Source organism: Dermacentor andersoni, chromosome 5 (assembly GCF_023375885.2).
Source record: "Dermacentor andersoni chromosome 5, qqDerAnde1_hic_scaffold, whole genome shotgun sequence".
Lineage (NCBI taxonomy): Eukaryota > Metazoa > Arthropoda > Arachnida > Ixodida > Ixodidae > Dermacentor > Dermacentor andersoni.
The window spans coordinates 165672092-165687414 of record NC_092818.1 but is presented as its reverse complement, the minus strand read 5'-3'; the positions used below and the strand labels follow the sequence as shown (position 1 = coordinate 165687414).

General features: G+C 43.6%; 1 protein-coding gene across 1 annotated transcript in view; it reads right to left on the bottom strand.

The window, feature by feature from the left end:
* Positions 1-15323, bottom strand: part of LOC126532177 (uncharacterized) — a 53441-nt gene that overhangs the window by 21372 nt on the left and 16746 nt on the right. Inside the window, exons 3-4 of the mRNA XM_072288386.1 lie at positions 13847-13892; positions 3385-3477 (exon numbers count right to left, since the gene is read on the bottom strand). Of these exons, the coding sequence (XP_072144487.1) occupies positions 3385-3477; positions 13847-13892 (139 nt within the window). The remainder of the gene's footprint in view (positions 1-3384; positions 3478-13846; positions 13893-15323) is intronic.

Below are 15323 nucleotides of genomic sequence, written 5' to 3'. Positions count from 1 at the left end.
ATGTTTCGGATGTGTCGTCAATGGGGCACCGGCATGCATGCGACACAGCTCACGCAGGAACCAAATAAGAAATGTGTAGCATATGATTGCTACAACAAGCATTGGAACATCCAAAAGGAAGGCCATTCTGGATGCGCCAGAAAGGCATAAAAAGAAAATGTGTCTTCATTTATTTATTTCCATGCTGGTGTTGTAATCTGCCCCCCCTCCCCCCCCCCTCTGTTGGTGGTTTACCTTCTCCTTTCCGTAACTTCTCTTCTTCGTTTTCTTCTCCCTACGAGCAGAGTAGCAAATTGTAAGTTCCCGTTTGCTTGAACATCGGCCTTTCTCCTTATTTCTTTCTATTTCTACTTATCTACACGTGTATGCACTTTCTAAGGACAACTCCTGCGGGAATCTTCCTTTTTAAAAACTACAAAATCTGTACGCCACATCCCTTGTTAACCAAGCACAACTCATAGAATACCCGTGGGTTATGTATGCGCTCCTCAAACGCTTTTTTGTCCGGTGATGCGGGCTGCTACAACAATGGAAAGCCTGTATGGTGTGTTTATCTTCCTTCCCTTCGTGTAACCTTGGTTCCCAGAAATCCCACGCGCGCTGCGCGTTTGGCGCAAACACTAATGGGGTAGACCCATTTTCTTACCCCTGTTGTACAGCGTCGACTCACTGTCGCTCTGTGTCGTCAGGTCCTTGCAAAAAAAGACAAACAGCAAAGAAACTCTACCCTACGCGTTCCTCGACTGCCACACTGTACAAGAGAAGTGGGTGATATATAAAAAAAGGAATCGCGTGAAGCACGCTTGGCATATTCTTGCACACAAACCCGAAAGAATCTGACACTTCTGTATGTCAACAGTTTGAACGTCCAAGAGTGCAGATCTTTGGGCTAGTTGGTTCGTTGCATCAACTGAAGTCATAGCGCTGGATTGACAGGGAATTGAAAGACGACTGACAGGGACATGAAAGACATGAATAGCGCACGTCCTGTCGTCTTTCATGTCCCTGTCGATCCAGCGCTATGACTTCAATTGAGTTTGAACCTCGCAAGTTTCTATTGCACTTTTATGCCTCCCATACGCAGAACGGCACATTGTTTGGCGATTTACATTCCTGACGTACGCTGTGCCCTTCGGCAGGCTTCAAGGGCATACAACTCGTCAACACGTGGATAGAGGTGAAAGAATACACTACTATGGAACACATTTTTCAGGGTACAAATGCACAAACGTTTCATTCGTAAATTCTATTCGACATTGGCCTGCAGCCTTCGCCATCAACTTGTACGACACCATGATTGGCTCGAATCTGCTCTGACGAACAGTTTTAGCGTAAGAGCTTTTCCGTGAATACAGGCTGCAGTTTTCAAAAGTACGCAGTCGATCACAACAATACACTTAAGCTACCTTTTTTATTTCTTTTTCTTCAGCTTCACGAAGCTTGACTTCAATATCTCCAAAGAATTCGGGATCAAGTCATCCTTGCAATGATCAAGTTCTACGACACAGACTAGCCAAAAAGGAAAGTTCGAGAGGAAAAGGAATGCACCAGTGTATTATAAGGCAATATATGTAATGCAAAGACCAATTGAATACACAGCAACAGCCGTGGTAGAACTCCCTTTTTTTGCGCTTTGTTGTATTTCTATAAGGGCTCCTATTTCTGGTGGGTCTTCGGAACTCAAGGACCTCAGTTGTTCGTTTTAAAATGTAATAGGACAAAATTTAAAGAATGAATGATATTGTGAAAGAGGCAACATCGCCCTTGTTTTTCGCCTCCTACAAACTTTCACACTCAAAATTAATGCGGTTGAAACCCACAAATATTCATGCTCAACAGGTGAAAATTAACTGTTGCGAGTATTCTGAGGGGCTTCCACCTCCACCCAGCACCTCCACCAAATTAATGTTACGTGTAGCTGAAGCCCAATGCTATATACAATTTATTTAGAGGGACGCTAACGGAAGGCCAAAATGGCGACGCTATATCAAGCGGGCCCACGTCGTCTTCCTCCTCCTCAGTGCAGCCACACTGTGCCGGCTGTTCCGTAGCATCATGACATTGGGCATAATTAAAAGCTCGCATGCCAAGTATAGAATTTATATACATGAATGATTTCTTTGGTTTCCTGAGAAAGAAAAACGGATCTTTAACGTCTATCATTCATCTGCTTGGTCAACGAAATAAGAACTCACAGTGCTTGTCCGTATTGGATGGCCGCATATACTGGAGCAAGCTGTGCATAAATATCCATGCGAGTATTGCACTTTAAAAGGCAATTTGAACTTATGCATTATCATCATCATCAGCCTGGTTACGCCCACTGCAGGGCAAAGGCCTCTCCCATACTTCTCCATTAACCCCGGTCATGTACTAATTGTGGCCATGTCGTCCGTGCAAACTTCTTAATCTCATCCACCCACCTAACTTTCTGCCGCCCCCTGCTACGCTTCCCTTCCCTTGGAATCGAGTCCGTAACCCTTAATGACCATCGGTTATCTTCCCTCCTCATTACATGTCCTGCCCATGCCCATTTCTTTTTCTTGATTTCAACTAAGACGTCATTAACTCGCGTTTGTTCCCTCACCCATTCTGCTCTTTTCTTATCCCTTAACGTTACACCCATCAGGTGTACTTAGGTTACACCCATCAAGTTACACCCATCAGACCTTATGCAAAAAATTTGCAAAATATTTCGTTCCCTTGATCTTATTGCTGTAGACCAATAGGTATTCCCCGTAGTCCTAATATTCTCTGGGCCCCTATCTATGCACTTTCTCTTGCGTAAATGCCGTGTGCGGTTGTCCGTCGCACTCTCGTGGCAGTCTCATTATCGTGTCTATAACTAGCATCACTGGCGGCCGCTCGAACGAATATCGCATCTTAAAGAGCCGCCATATTTTCTATTCTATAACCATAATACTTTTAGCCTAATATGTTCTTGTGTCCATTGAACCGTTCCATCGTTACTCTAGCCGCCCAGATTCAAGAAAACAACAACATTAGGCAATCAGCATACCATAGACATTCTTACAAAATACAAATAAACGAACCTGTTAATCGCTCGAAGTGGCGTGTGCTGGCTCAGAAATATTTCCCAGACCAAGATGTATCTAACTGATAAGATGAAAGACAAAGATTTGGTCTCTGGTGCACAGCTGATTCTTTAAATGTAAGCGCCGAATGCATACGTACTTCACAGCGCCAAATACCTCGGGGCAGTATCGGCAAGCTCCAGTTACGCGATCTGTATGTAGCCTGAGTATTGGCTTTTTTTTAAATTAATGAATGCCCCTAAACGACCAAAGACATTCTTTACTTCAACTTCAGTAACGCTCATTCTTTCTTTAATTATGAAGAAAAAGTATGCGCAAGGTATCTCACCCGCTTTCTCCTTGTTACTTGAAGCTTGCACCTGGCCGTCCACGTTAACGATGCGAGACGACTCCACCTCAACCAGTTTCGTCGCCTTGGCTCCTGCGAAAATTGAACAGCTTCACTATAAAGCTATCCAGTATGCAGTGAAAAGCTGTAACGACCAACCTGCTCTTGCTCGTTATTGCGCCAACTGCTCGTACAAACGCAGGGAGTTTCTATTCAACTCTCAAGAACATAAGCAGCAGCAGCTACACTTCGCTCCATGGTACGTGATCGTACATTAGCCTTGTTGAACTCAACTAGTTTCACGAACAGTCGCCTACATTCATGGGTTTGTGATTTGAAGAGATGTCCTCCGCCTGCGCCACTGAGGCCTTGAGAAACTCTGTGGTACCGGCTGCGAGTTTGTGTCCCGTTCACAAAGTCGTATTTGTTTCTTATTGGATGGGCCGACCGCTTTACCTGTGACGGTTACGATGAAGCAATCGCATATTTTTGTCTATATATGTTACAATATGGAGAGGCCAGTGATGTGTATTGCGCTAAACACAGTAGACAGCCTGGCGATTGCCAGAACAAAATATAATAATGGAGTAGTTGCAAAGGACGTATGCCTTACAAAAGCATCTAGAACGCTGTTTACAGGCCTGCGAGATGGACTGTGACAGTTACATGCACCACCTCAGAATTTTGTGCCCTCGATTTCCGCTTCTCTATTCATGTTTGTCAATCATCTCTGCTATTCTCTCTTCCTGTCGTGTGACTTTCCTATCGCTATAGCCCGTTTCTGACCCCCTTTCTGGGGTCAGCAGCTAAAGATATACAGTTGCAGTGCGGTTAGTGCTAATTTCCCTCTCTTCATTTTCTCCATTTAATTTAGTAAACAACCAACTACCATGTATACCTTCCTATGTCTTTTACATCACTAGTTCCTTTCCACCCGTGCAGGGTAGCTAACCAGACTTCTTTCTGGTTAACCTCCCAGTCTTTCCTCTGTCTTTCTCTCCTTCTTCAGATATTCAGGGAAAATAACTTGGCGTATGCAGTAATGCAACAACCGAAGCACAAAACACGTGAAAGAAATGTGAGAAGAAAAAAATGGGATATCCCGAATGCACTGCGTTCACCGCGCCTCTCCTGCCCCGTCAAAACGTTAAAACACTCCGCTCACGTGGTTATGCACAACGTGCCGATCTTAAGGTTCGCAAGAAATTCTGGAGAAATCTTATGCGCTAAAGAAAACCTTACACGGGGTGCAATTGCGATTTATCCATTAATATGCTGCATATGAACCAAAGAAGCTCTCTCATTAAGCAACTGCTTGAACTATTTCAAATAAATACATTTTGTTGAAGAGAAAACTATAAATTATAGTAAATGACGGAATGAGCATTTACGTGCTCGAACATAATTTTTTTTTTTAATTATGAACAACAACTTGAACATTTCGAAGCAGAAAGTGAAGCGCCATATGTTCCCTGATCACTTCACAATATCACCGCCAATGTTAAACGGCACTTACGAACGAACACCTTTCTGAGTTTGGCACCGGCATGGTTTCATATTTAACGGCTAAGGTGTTGTGTTGCTAAGCAGGAGGACGCGGGATCGAATCCCGGCCGAGGCGAGCACGTTTTGATGGGGGCGAAATGCAAAAAACTCTCGTGCCCCGTGCATTAGGGGCACGTTAAAGGTGTGTGTGTGTGTGTGAAAACTTTTGTTAAAATGAGGTCCACAGGCTTGACTTTTTAAGTCAAGGCGCGCCGCTCCCACGTTGGGACTGTCAGACCAAGCCCTTCAGCGACATCGATCATGGGCCCTCTGGACGGCCCTTAGTTGGTCTAGAAACAATGGGCTTCGAATCCTTTTTTTTCAATGTGTCCATTCTTCAACGAGGTTGGGAAGAGTCGGGGGCACCCTGCCAGCATATGTCTGATTCCAATGATGCCATTACAATCGTTGCAGTCCACCTTAATCTCCCTCTCTGGATATATTTTATTAATGTGGTACGGCGTGGGATACGTACCTGTTTGCAATAAGCGCAGTGAGACTGCTTGAGCCCTGTTCAATTTTGAATGTGGCAATGGGAATTGCCTGCGTCCTAAATAGTAATGTTGGGTAATGTCATTGTAAGTTATTAAATGATCTCTATATTCCCTGGCTTGATGGTGAACGGCTCGGTTGTGACTGTCACAGCTAGCAAGTCCTCGTGCCAAGTCATGCGTAACCTCATTGATGTTTGCCCGAGTCTCCTCCATTTTCTCCATATTTTATATATTTACTTAAAAAGATCTCACAGGCCTACGAAGAGGCATAGCGTGAGGGGGCATATAGTACAGTTTATCACAAGATACAATCGGTAAAAAGATGCATACAGGGATTCAAACATTGGAACAAAACGATGAAACTTACATATGTACAGAAAGATGTCAAAAACAAAGGAAGAAAGGAATGAACAGATAAGCATTGCATGAAAACAGCAAGAACAGCAAGAAGTATTACATAAAAGCTGCAAGATACTTTGCGTTGAGACGTTATACAAAGCGTAATGTTAAAAAAGAAACAAAAACAAACATATGGCAATAACGCGTGCCAATACATTGAAAACGTAAACGTAGTGGGAGTGATAAGTACCCTTGCACTAACTCAACCCTACGCACAGTGTGGAGAGAAATGTTTGACCAAATTGCTGCAAATGGTATCATGATTTCTGAGCGAAGCATTGCTATCCGGAAGGCTGTTCCAGAGACGGATAGCGCGCGGCAGTGGTGAAAAGTTAAATGTTTGTGTCGCTCCATATATGCGGACATAGATGAAATTATTGTGCAATGTGCGCGATGTGAAGACTTGGTGCTTCAAGTACGGTAGGGATAATCCGTCAGAGCGAATGAATTTATGGAATAGTGACCGCAGTGCAATATCACAGCGAGTTCTCAACGACAGCAACGATAGTTCGCCTTTGATCTGCGTTATGCTAGACTAGGCGCTGTAATTATTAGTAATGAAACGACTTGCCCTATAATGAATGATTACCAACGCTTCAATTAGATAATGAGACCAAATAAGAGACGCGTACTCAAGCTGGGGTCACACGAACGTTTAAGTAAGCCATTTTGCGCGAGCTAGATGGAACACTGCGCAAGTTCCGGCGCAAGAACCCTAATGTTTTCGATGCATTGGCCGAGGCACACGTAATGTACTCAGACCATGATAGGCTAGGTGTAAGATGCACGCCAAGATACTTATATTGTGTAGTCGGGGATATAATAATATTGTTAATGTGGTAGGTAAACTGCAAATTACCAGGTTTACGGGTGAAAGACATTGTTTTACATTTTGACACGTTTAGTCTCATGAGCCATGTGGTACACCACTGGTTCACTATCACTTGGTCTCATTGGAGCGCTATATGATCATCACTGTTGGTTACTGGATGGTAGATTGTGCAATCATCGGCGAATATTTGTATGCAAGACGATATATTGTTAGGCGGATCATTTACATAGATTAGAAACAACAGAGGCCCAAGGACTGTTCCTTGTGGCACACCAGAAGTAGTGTTAGATTTGGGAAAATTGAAGTCATTAACCGAGATAAATTGCTCTCGATTAGATAGAAAGTTACATAGCCGTGACGATGTACAGGAGACTAACTTTAACGCAGATGATTTCGACATGAGGCGGCAGCGTGCAACATGATCAAACGCTTTGGAAAAGTCAAGGAATAAGCAGTCAATTTGTAAGTAGTGATTCATGTTAAGATGCATATCTCTTGTAAATTCGAGTAACTGTGTCTCGCACAAAAAGCCTTTTCTGAAACCGTGTTGACTGCGGAAAAAGAAACTGTTAGATTCGATATGGTTATAAATATGCAAAGCGATGACATGTTCGAGCATTTTACAGCAAACGCAGGTAAGCGAGATGGGCCTGTAATTTTCAATCGAGTTTTCACTTCCACTTTTGTAAATCGGTACAACTTTTGCTACCTTCCAGTCGGAAGGAAGCATACCAGACATTAGGGACTGCCTGAATATATGAACCAGAATGACGCTTGAAGCAGAAGTAGTATTGTTTAATATCTTAGAATTTATTCCATCATTGCCACAAGAAGACGACACATTAAAGTTGTTTATCAGCGAAGCGGCACATCTCTCGACCGTGATTTTTATCTGTGCCATGTAATCGTAATGTAAACCAGGTACGAAGGGTACATTTGAGCTATCTTCACTTGTGAACACAGATGTGGAAAAGAAATTGAAAACGGTTGCACACTCACTCTTAGAAAGAGCGATTTCGTTATCATCGTGTAGTAGAATGCGGTCAATCTATTGACTAAGGGTTATTGTTTTCCTGAAATTTGATGGATTGTTTTTGAGTAACTGTGAGAGGTCGTTAGAAAAGTACTTATTCTTTGCTGTGCATAGGGCAATGCAATATGACTTAAGGTAGGCTTTGTATTCACTCCATGATGAAGGCGTTCTTAAGCGCCTGGCGCACTTGTAGATCCGCTCTTTTATTCTTCATGCGCTTAAGAGTTTTTGTGAACCAAGATTCGATATATTATTACTGATTTTAATACGAGGAATCTATATTTCAAATAACGAGGGCATCTTTTCCTTGAACAATAACCAATTTTCTTCAACTGATGGTGCCGTTTTGCTCAACGTATTTCGTGAGCCGATTTAGGATGACATGTTCCATAGCTTTGCCTAGAAAGGACGTTAAGGAAATAGGACGCAGGTTGTCCAGAGGGAGTTGTTTACCTGGTTTTGATATGAGGATAGCATTGGCGACCCTCCATTGCTCTGGGTATACCCCTTTTTTCCAACATTGATTATTATTATTATTATTATTATTATTATTATTATTATTATTATTATTATTATTATTATTATTTGTTTTGACATCATATGTACAATTAACAGGAAAGGGAAAGCGAGGAGCAGGCTGGCAACTGCCACAGGAAGGGGCACAACGCCTGCCTACTTCAGAAGGGAGGTGACAGCAACACAGACATGAAAGATAGGAAGGAGGGGAGAAAAGAAATAGCAATATGACACATCTAAAAGAATAAAGTTAAACGCACAGTATAGATCACACACAGTAGGGCCGGTTACTGAAGGTCACGCAACTACAGAATGGTAAATAGAAGAAATAGTATCGACACTACAAACGTGAACTTAAGTAAGTTAACTCTAGAAAAGCAAGTAGAGCGCGATGAGCCTGATCACGCCGAGACGCAAAACCACTGGGGTATAAACATTCCTCGAGTGTCGCACACCGCAGGCAAAGGAGGTGATAGTCTCTCACTAGCGACATGCGCTGCGCACTGAAAGCGGGACACTCAAATATCAGGTGCTGGAGTGTTTTGCAGCAGTCGCAAGACGTACACGATGGACTGGCCACACGTCTTTATCTGTATAAACGTTCGCGCACGTTCACGCAGCCAACCCTCAGCTTGAGTAGTTGCGCTGTAGCGGGATGAGGCAAGCCTCGACCGCGAACACGGGGCGGGAACGTTCCGTTTGCGACGCGCTGGTCTGGATGCTGCTTGAGTATAGGTGGCGACGAATCAGCAGACGAGCGTCACCAAGCTTGCACAAAATTGCAGGGCAGACACAGTTGTTATGAGTGCAAGTTGATGCCAGTCTATCAGCCTCTTCAGTTCCGGTGATTCCTACGTGTGAAGGTATCCATTGAGCAACGAGAGATACCCCACGTAGTGAAATTTCGTTTGCAGAGTCAGTAATGCTGCGCACAGCTGGGCAATCAATCTGACTGCGTTGCAACCTGCTAAGGGCAGCGCGGAAATCCGTAAAGATGGCAATCTTCGATGTGGTTAACTCCTCTTGCACGTATTTCAGTGCAACATTAATCGCTGCTAGCTCCACAATCGTTGACGAAATTGGATGAAGTATTTCAAAGATACGTCGCACTTGAGTCAAAGGGCCGAAAAACGCTGCAGAGACACCTTGACTGTCGCTGTGTACAGATGCATCTGTGAATACTTGAAGATAATCTGGAAGTATTTTGAACATGTGAGAGTGAGCAAATTGACATATTGCCGAAACAGGCCTATCAGACTTTTTGTGTATGTGAGGGATCGTGAAGTAAATGGGGAATGCGTGTATCGTGATATCTTTTTTGGAGGCGGAGGCGTGACTGAAAGAGCATGTTCAGAAATGTCAGTGGTATTCATAAATAATGCTGCCATTTTTCCCATGCGAGATAACGGGCGGTGAATGAGACGATAAAGGAGCGATTGACCCTTCGATGCGTCGTGCATACGCTCAATATGATATAGAGCTCTCTGGTCTGCTTGCAGCCTCAGCGGTAACTGATGCGCTTTAGTGAGTAATGCAACAGATTGCGCCTCACGATGTAATCCAAGCATTAGTCAAAGGGCAACGCGACGGTCTCGTTCCAGTTGGGCCATCAAACTAGGTGGTACGTTCAGGACAGGTAACGCATACAGCATGCCTGAGAGTACAGATGACTGGTACACCTGAAGAGCCGTTCTTTGGTCGCAACCAGCACCTCGAGCAGTCAAGGCGGCCACATACTTAAGGAAGGAGTGCGATTTGCGTCGTACAAATTTAACCGCAGGGCGCAGAGTGATGCGATCATACACAGTTAACCCCAAATAACGGTGTTGTCGCACCCAGTTTATAGGCGTTTCGTAAAGGTACAGTCGGCTCATTGTTCGACGAGCGCGTTGTTTAGGGTCATATGCTATTGCAGCCGACTTAGCAGGTTATATGAGCAGGCCAACTTCACCCAAGTACTCGGAAGTAGCGTTTGGAGCTCTTTGCAGGCTGGCACGAAGCCGCGGACCAAGGTGCGAAGGACCGCTTATCCACAGAGCAATGTCATCTGCGTAGACAGCTATGCTCACAGGGAAGTCACTGTCCCGAGACAAACGACTTGGAAGCACAGCGAGTACGGTGTTAAACAAAAGCGGCGATAAAACGCTGCCTTGTGGGACATCGCACTTCACCATTTCGGGATTCACTAGTTATTCTTCCAACACGCACTTTCATCCGGCGCTCCGATAGCAAATTGTGCACAAAGCGGAGCAGACGACCCGATATTCCCGCGGTTGCAAGAGCGAAAATAATCGCCTTATGCGGAACTTGGTAGAAAGCTTGCTGTATGTCTAGGAAGAGCATGTAAGCCGAATGCTTGTTTCCTCTAGCAAATTCGAGCACCGAGACAAGATCTGAGATGCTGTCCAAAGCTGAACGGCGTCTACGAAAGCCATTCATGACATCAAGGGAAAAAATTCAGCTTCTCTAGTCTGACATCTCGGCGAAACAAAAGCATTCGTTCCATTAAATGATGACATATGAAGTTAGGAATATTGGCCGGTAGGACTTGAGGTGTCTTGCAGGGCGCCCGGGTTTTAGAATTGGTATCACCACGGACGGTTTTCATTCAGCAGGGTTTACACCAGTTCTCCATACTTATACTCGTATTATACTCGTCCAATATATGGTCATGAAAGCTCGTATCAACTTTCCGAAATGTTCAGTTAGATAAGAAATTGATTCATCATCTAGATTTCTTAATATCTTGTTAGTTATTCCATCAGGTCCAGCAGCCGATCTACCATTAAGACTGTGAAGAACTGCCCTGACTTCGCTCTTAGTGAAGTCCCGGTCAATTTCTTCACATATGCCTCCCGTATATTCGGCGCTTTCGTCTCCTCCGTTTGGTAGATATTTGGCTGCGAGTCTATCCATGATTTCTCCCTCTGTTGTATCCTGGCTTTACTGATGAACCAACTTAGCTGTAGCTGTTCTCTTGCTTGTCCTTTCTTCATTCTCGTTCAGCAAGTGCTTGAGCAGGTTCCAGCTACCTCCGTGTTTGAGTCTACCATGAGCCGAGTTACAAATATCATCCCACTGTTGCCTCACGAGGATCCACAAGATCCCCTGGTGGCCAAAATGAATCCGCAGCCCCTCCCTAGAGCGTGCCTCATAATCAAATCGAGGTTTTGGCACGTAAAACCCCAGAATTGAATTCAATGGTTGCCTATGTCCACATAGTAAAGATAGCGATCAAAGTGTTTCATTCCACGATGCTTTCAGCCTTTCTTTCGAAAGTAAACCGCCCTCATTTTGAAGGGGAAGGCGTTATCGGGTACGTTCGTCTTCGTGCATTCGGAGGGGCTCCGAAGCGAACGCTGTGCGCTTAAGTAAATGACATTCGCGCGACCTGTTTAAGTCCGCGGAAAATGTCCTGACTAGTCGCACTCCAGCAATGAATGTCCTTTTGTTTTAAAACGTTGTTTGCAGTGCACTCGAGCAAAGCTGTGCTAATAAGAATCGGCGCTGCTCCTTTGTGTCGAGTGTTAGTAACTCTGCTCTCGGCGCGAGTGCCGCCTCTCCCGGCTCAGTTCGACTTCCGTCGATTGATTTCGGCAAACAATGAAGGTGTTCCAAGAACAGGTTTTCTTAATCAACGCTCCGCTTCGTCGCACGCTTTTTTATACCTTCGGAGAATAAATTACGCCGGCTTCTTTATGTGCCTCGTTTATATGCCTTTTGCACTTTGCTTCTTACTTTGACATTACTAAGAAAATGTTGCTGATTTAAACTTTCAGGAAATCTGCCTTTAGGCTGGAATTCTGAGGTATTTTAGTCAAGTCCAGCGAGAATACACAGCTACTTAACTACGGCAGGGCAGATGCATGAAACTAAAGAAAGCCTAGAAAGAAAACTGCGTAACTATGTTTTTGAGAACAAAAGAAACTACGATAGTCATGCGACATCCTTGTTTCCTGCTATAACTGTGCTTACGCAAGCATTTCAGAACAGTTTCACGCTCATTAAAATGTGTTCACATGATACTACGATGTCTATAGAGACTGCTCATTCAATGAAATTTTCTCTAATGACCGTTTCAGTGGAACCCCGGGCTCTAGACCTCTGCAAAGCAAGCCCAAAATGGTATACTGAAAAAGTTTGCGCTGAGACACGAGGACCAGCCGAGAAAAAACAAGGACGAGTGCCAACTCACAACTGAAGTTTATTCCAAACACATGCACGAATAAATAGGGCAACCGAAACAGAACAAAACAAGGATATCATCTTGGACATCACGTGTTACCCTGTGTACCCGATTGATTTGGCATAATAATTGATTTGGAATAATCGAAACCCCCTATCAGAGAAGCGGACGGAAATCTTACTGAGGCACTTAACTCTTCGGTTGTGAGTTAGCGCTCGTCCTTGTTTTTTCTCGGCTTGTCTTTGTGTCTCCGCGCAAACTTTTGTCAGTATGCATTTGAACCAACTAGCCTAACTTTGTGCACTTGAGAGCAGCATGTTTAATGACAATCACATATTGCGTCGAGTAGCGAAATATATTTCCTTAATCCGTCACTTTAACCGAACAGCCGTGAGCAGTGGTTATACCGCGTTGGTATCGAATTGAATGTCATGTCCTTGAACGCCGCTCAGAGGGAACGTTTTCTTATTTTTTCGCTCACCGGCACCTTAAATGCAGAACAATCTGACAGCTGGGCAACTTCAGCGAGGACCATAACACTGACCTCATAAGTTGAAGCAATTACCACATTAGATTATAACTTCAGGGCACATATTCCAGTTTACGAATTGTAGCTGTTGTGTTCGCAAGGCGCATCCACTTGGAACAAATTCTCAGGATTACGACTGTTTCCAGGCACTAATTTTCAAAGTGTGCGAAAAAATACATTGGCATTCCAGTACTTCTTGTGCTTCAATGCCTGAAAAAAATCAGGTGGAAAAACAGTGCATTCTTACCGCAGGTATGACGGTGCATATCTGGAATCCGATGCCATCCTCAGAATTAGTTTAGGCTTTGCTTTGCAATCTCATCGGTTAAAATTCGTCATTGTAATGGGCGCCTTAAATTATTTAGAACATACTTAATTGGTTATATTATGGTAATCATTTATTCACGCGTTTGAGTGCTCGCTTATGTGTCGTCTGCCTCATCCAGTAGTTTAGTCCAAGAGTTAGAATTGTGCTATCTGACACAGGCGATTTTTAAAATTTAGTGATGCTAAGAATAACAAAAAAGCCCCCAAATTTCTAACAGGACAGCACAGGCGTAAAATGTCCCGTAACTTTAACTTGTAATGGCATATCCGAATAGCTGTCTCAAGGCGCACTGCCTGTGATTCACTCAAATCTGCCTAAACAAGGGCCCTCGTTCAGAAAAATGTATATCCCGTCTTTGACTGCAACTTCTTCAATTTACTCAAGTTAAGTACACTGCTAAAGTTGCAATAATTTTCATTCTTTCATCGTAATTGCAAAAGCCACGAACAGAGCTGCCAATACGAAAGTATAATAACGACGTTTCTAGTCAAACACAAAAACGCATGTGCATTGCCACAGAGAGTTTACCATACCGCACGTGCTGAAGTGCTTTATGTAATACGGGATGACACATGCGCAGAGATTTAAAACTCCACTTACCTGTTGCTTTTCTAAGCTGATCTAACTGTTCAACTTCGTCAGGAACCTGAAAAAAGTACAGGTTGAATAACCTCTGCGGAGTTAACATGACAGTTTCTCATGCAATAATTGATGGTAATATACAAGGAATATTTGAAAATACAGTTGACATAGGCAAAATTTTCAGTGGGGCAAATAAAGAGATATATAAGCGACAGAAGTAACGTGAAGGTATAGATCTTTAGTATAAAAAAAATATCAGCTTATGCATTGCTAAGTAAAGAAACACGAAACTTTAATCAAGCGACTGGGCAGAAAACACAATACTTCTCGAAGTTTCCTCGGTCATTTTCAAGCAAAAACTGGTCGAGCAGAACGTCGCATTGTTTTCCTTGTTCCTTATTGTTTACATGCGAAAACCACGATATGATGATGAGGCACACCGCAGGGGAGGAAGGGGGGGGGGGGGGGGGGTGAGGAACTGCTGATTAATTTGTACCACCCGGGATTCTTTACGTGCACCGAATGTACGGTACGCGGACATTTCTTTTTTTTTTTTTTTTTTTTTTATTTCGTCCCCATTGAATGCGGCTGCCGTGGCCAGGATTTGATCTCACGCCCACCGGCTTAGCAGTGCAACGCCAAAACCACTACGCCAATGCGGAACGTCGCGCTAATTTTAAAGAGTGCGACAGAACGCTGGACAAAATGTAATCTTATGTGTTCAGGCACATTCAGCACAATGATTCCATGCGGTGGGTAACACCCTAGTTTGCCAGTGCCTTAAGGAAATTAAATACCAAACGAAGCAATTTCGTTAAATCCGCGAGCACGCGCTCGCCTCTAAGGCGTACTACGGAAAGGTAAAAAAAAAATACACAGAGGCATTTGCGCACTAAGGTAAATACTGGATGAGGTATTCCCAAAGGAACGTCATTTATTAAAATGTGTCGTGACTCTGCATGCCAAACAAATGCTGAAATATGCATCAGAATCAACTTGTAACAAGGCTCTGAACAAAAAAAAATATTTGCAGAAACGCAACGGTGGTCAAGAGGAATACTCACATGCTCTCCTGCACCAGATAGCATTGAAGAAAAAATATATATATAAACCTGTAAACAACAATCTCCAATGCCAAGTCTAAGGTTAAGGTTGCCGTTTGTGTATTAATTCAAACACAGCGAGAATAACACATTTTTTGTACAAACATGCATGGTAAACAAAACATACGTTGGCTCACGAATATGGTGCCGGCTGATCACAGTATGATCACGGTATGATCACATGTATAATGAATCAAAAACGAATACTACACTTTGAATGCAATCTTGTCCCCTGTGCTACGTAAAGCTGTGCTACGCATCTAAATATAACAGCCGTCAACAAAACAGCCTGTTGTGCACTTCCGTGTTGAACAGGCCTTCCAAATTCCGCAGCTTCTTTTTTTCAGTTTTTCTCTTTTTTTCCCCAGCTTGTCACGCCCCACTCCGCCATA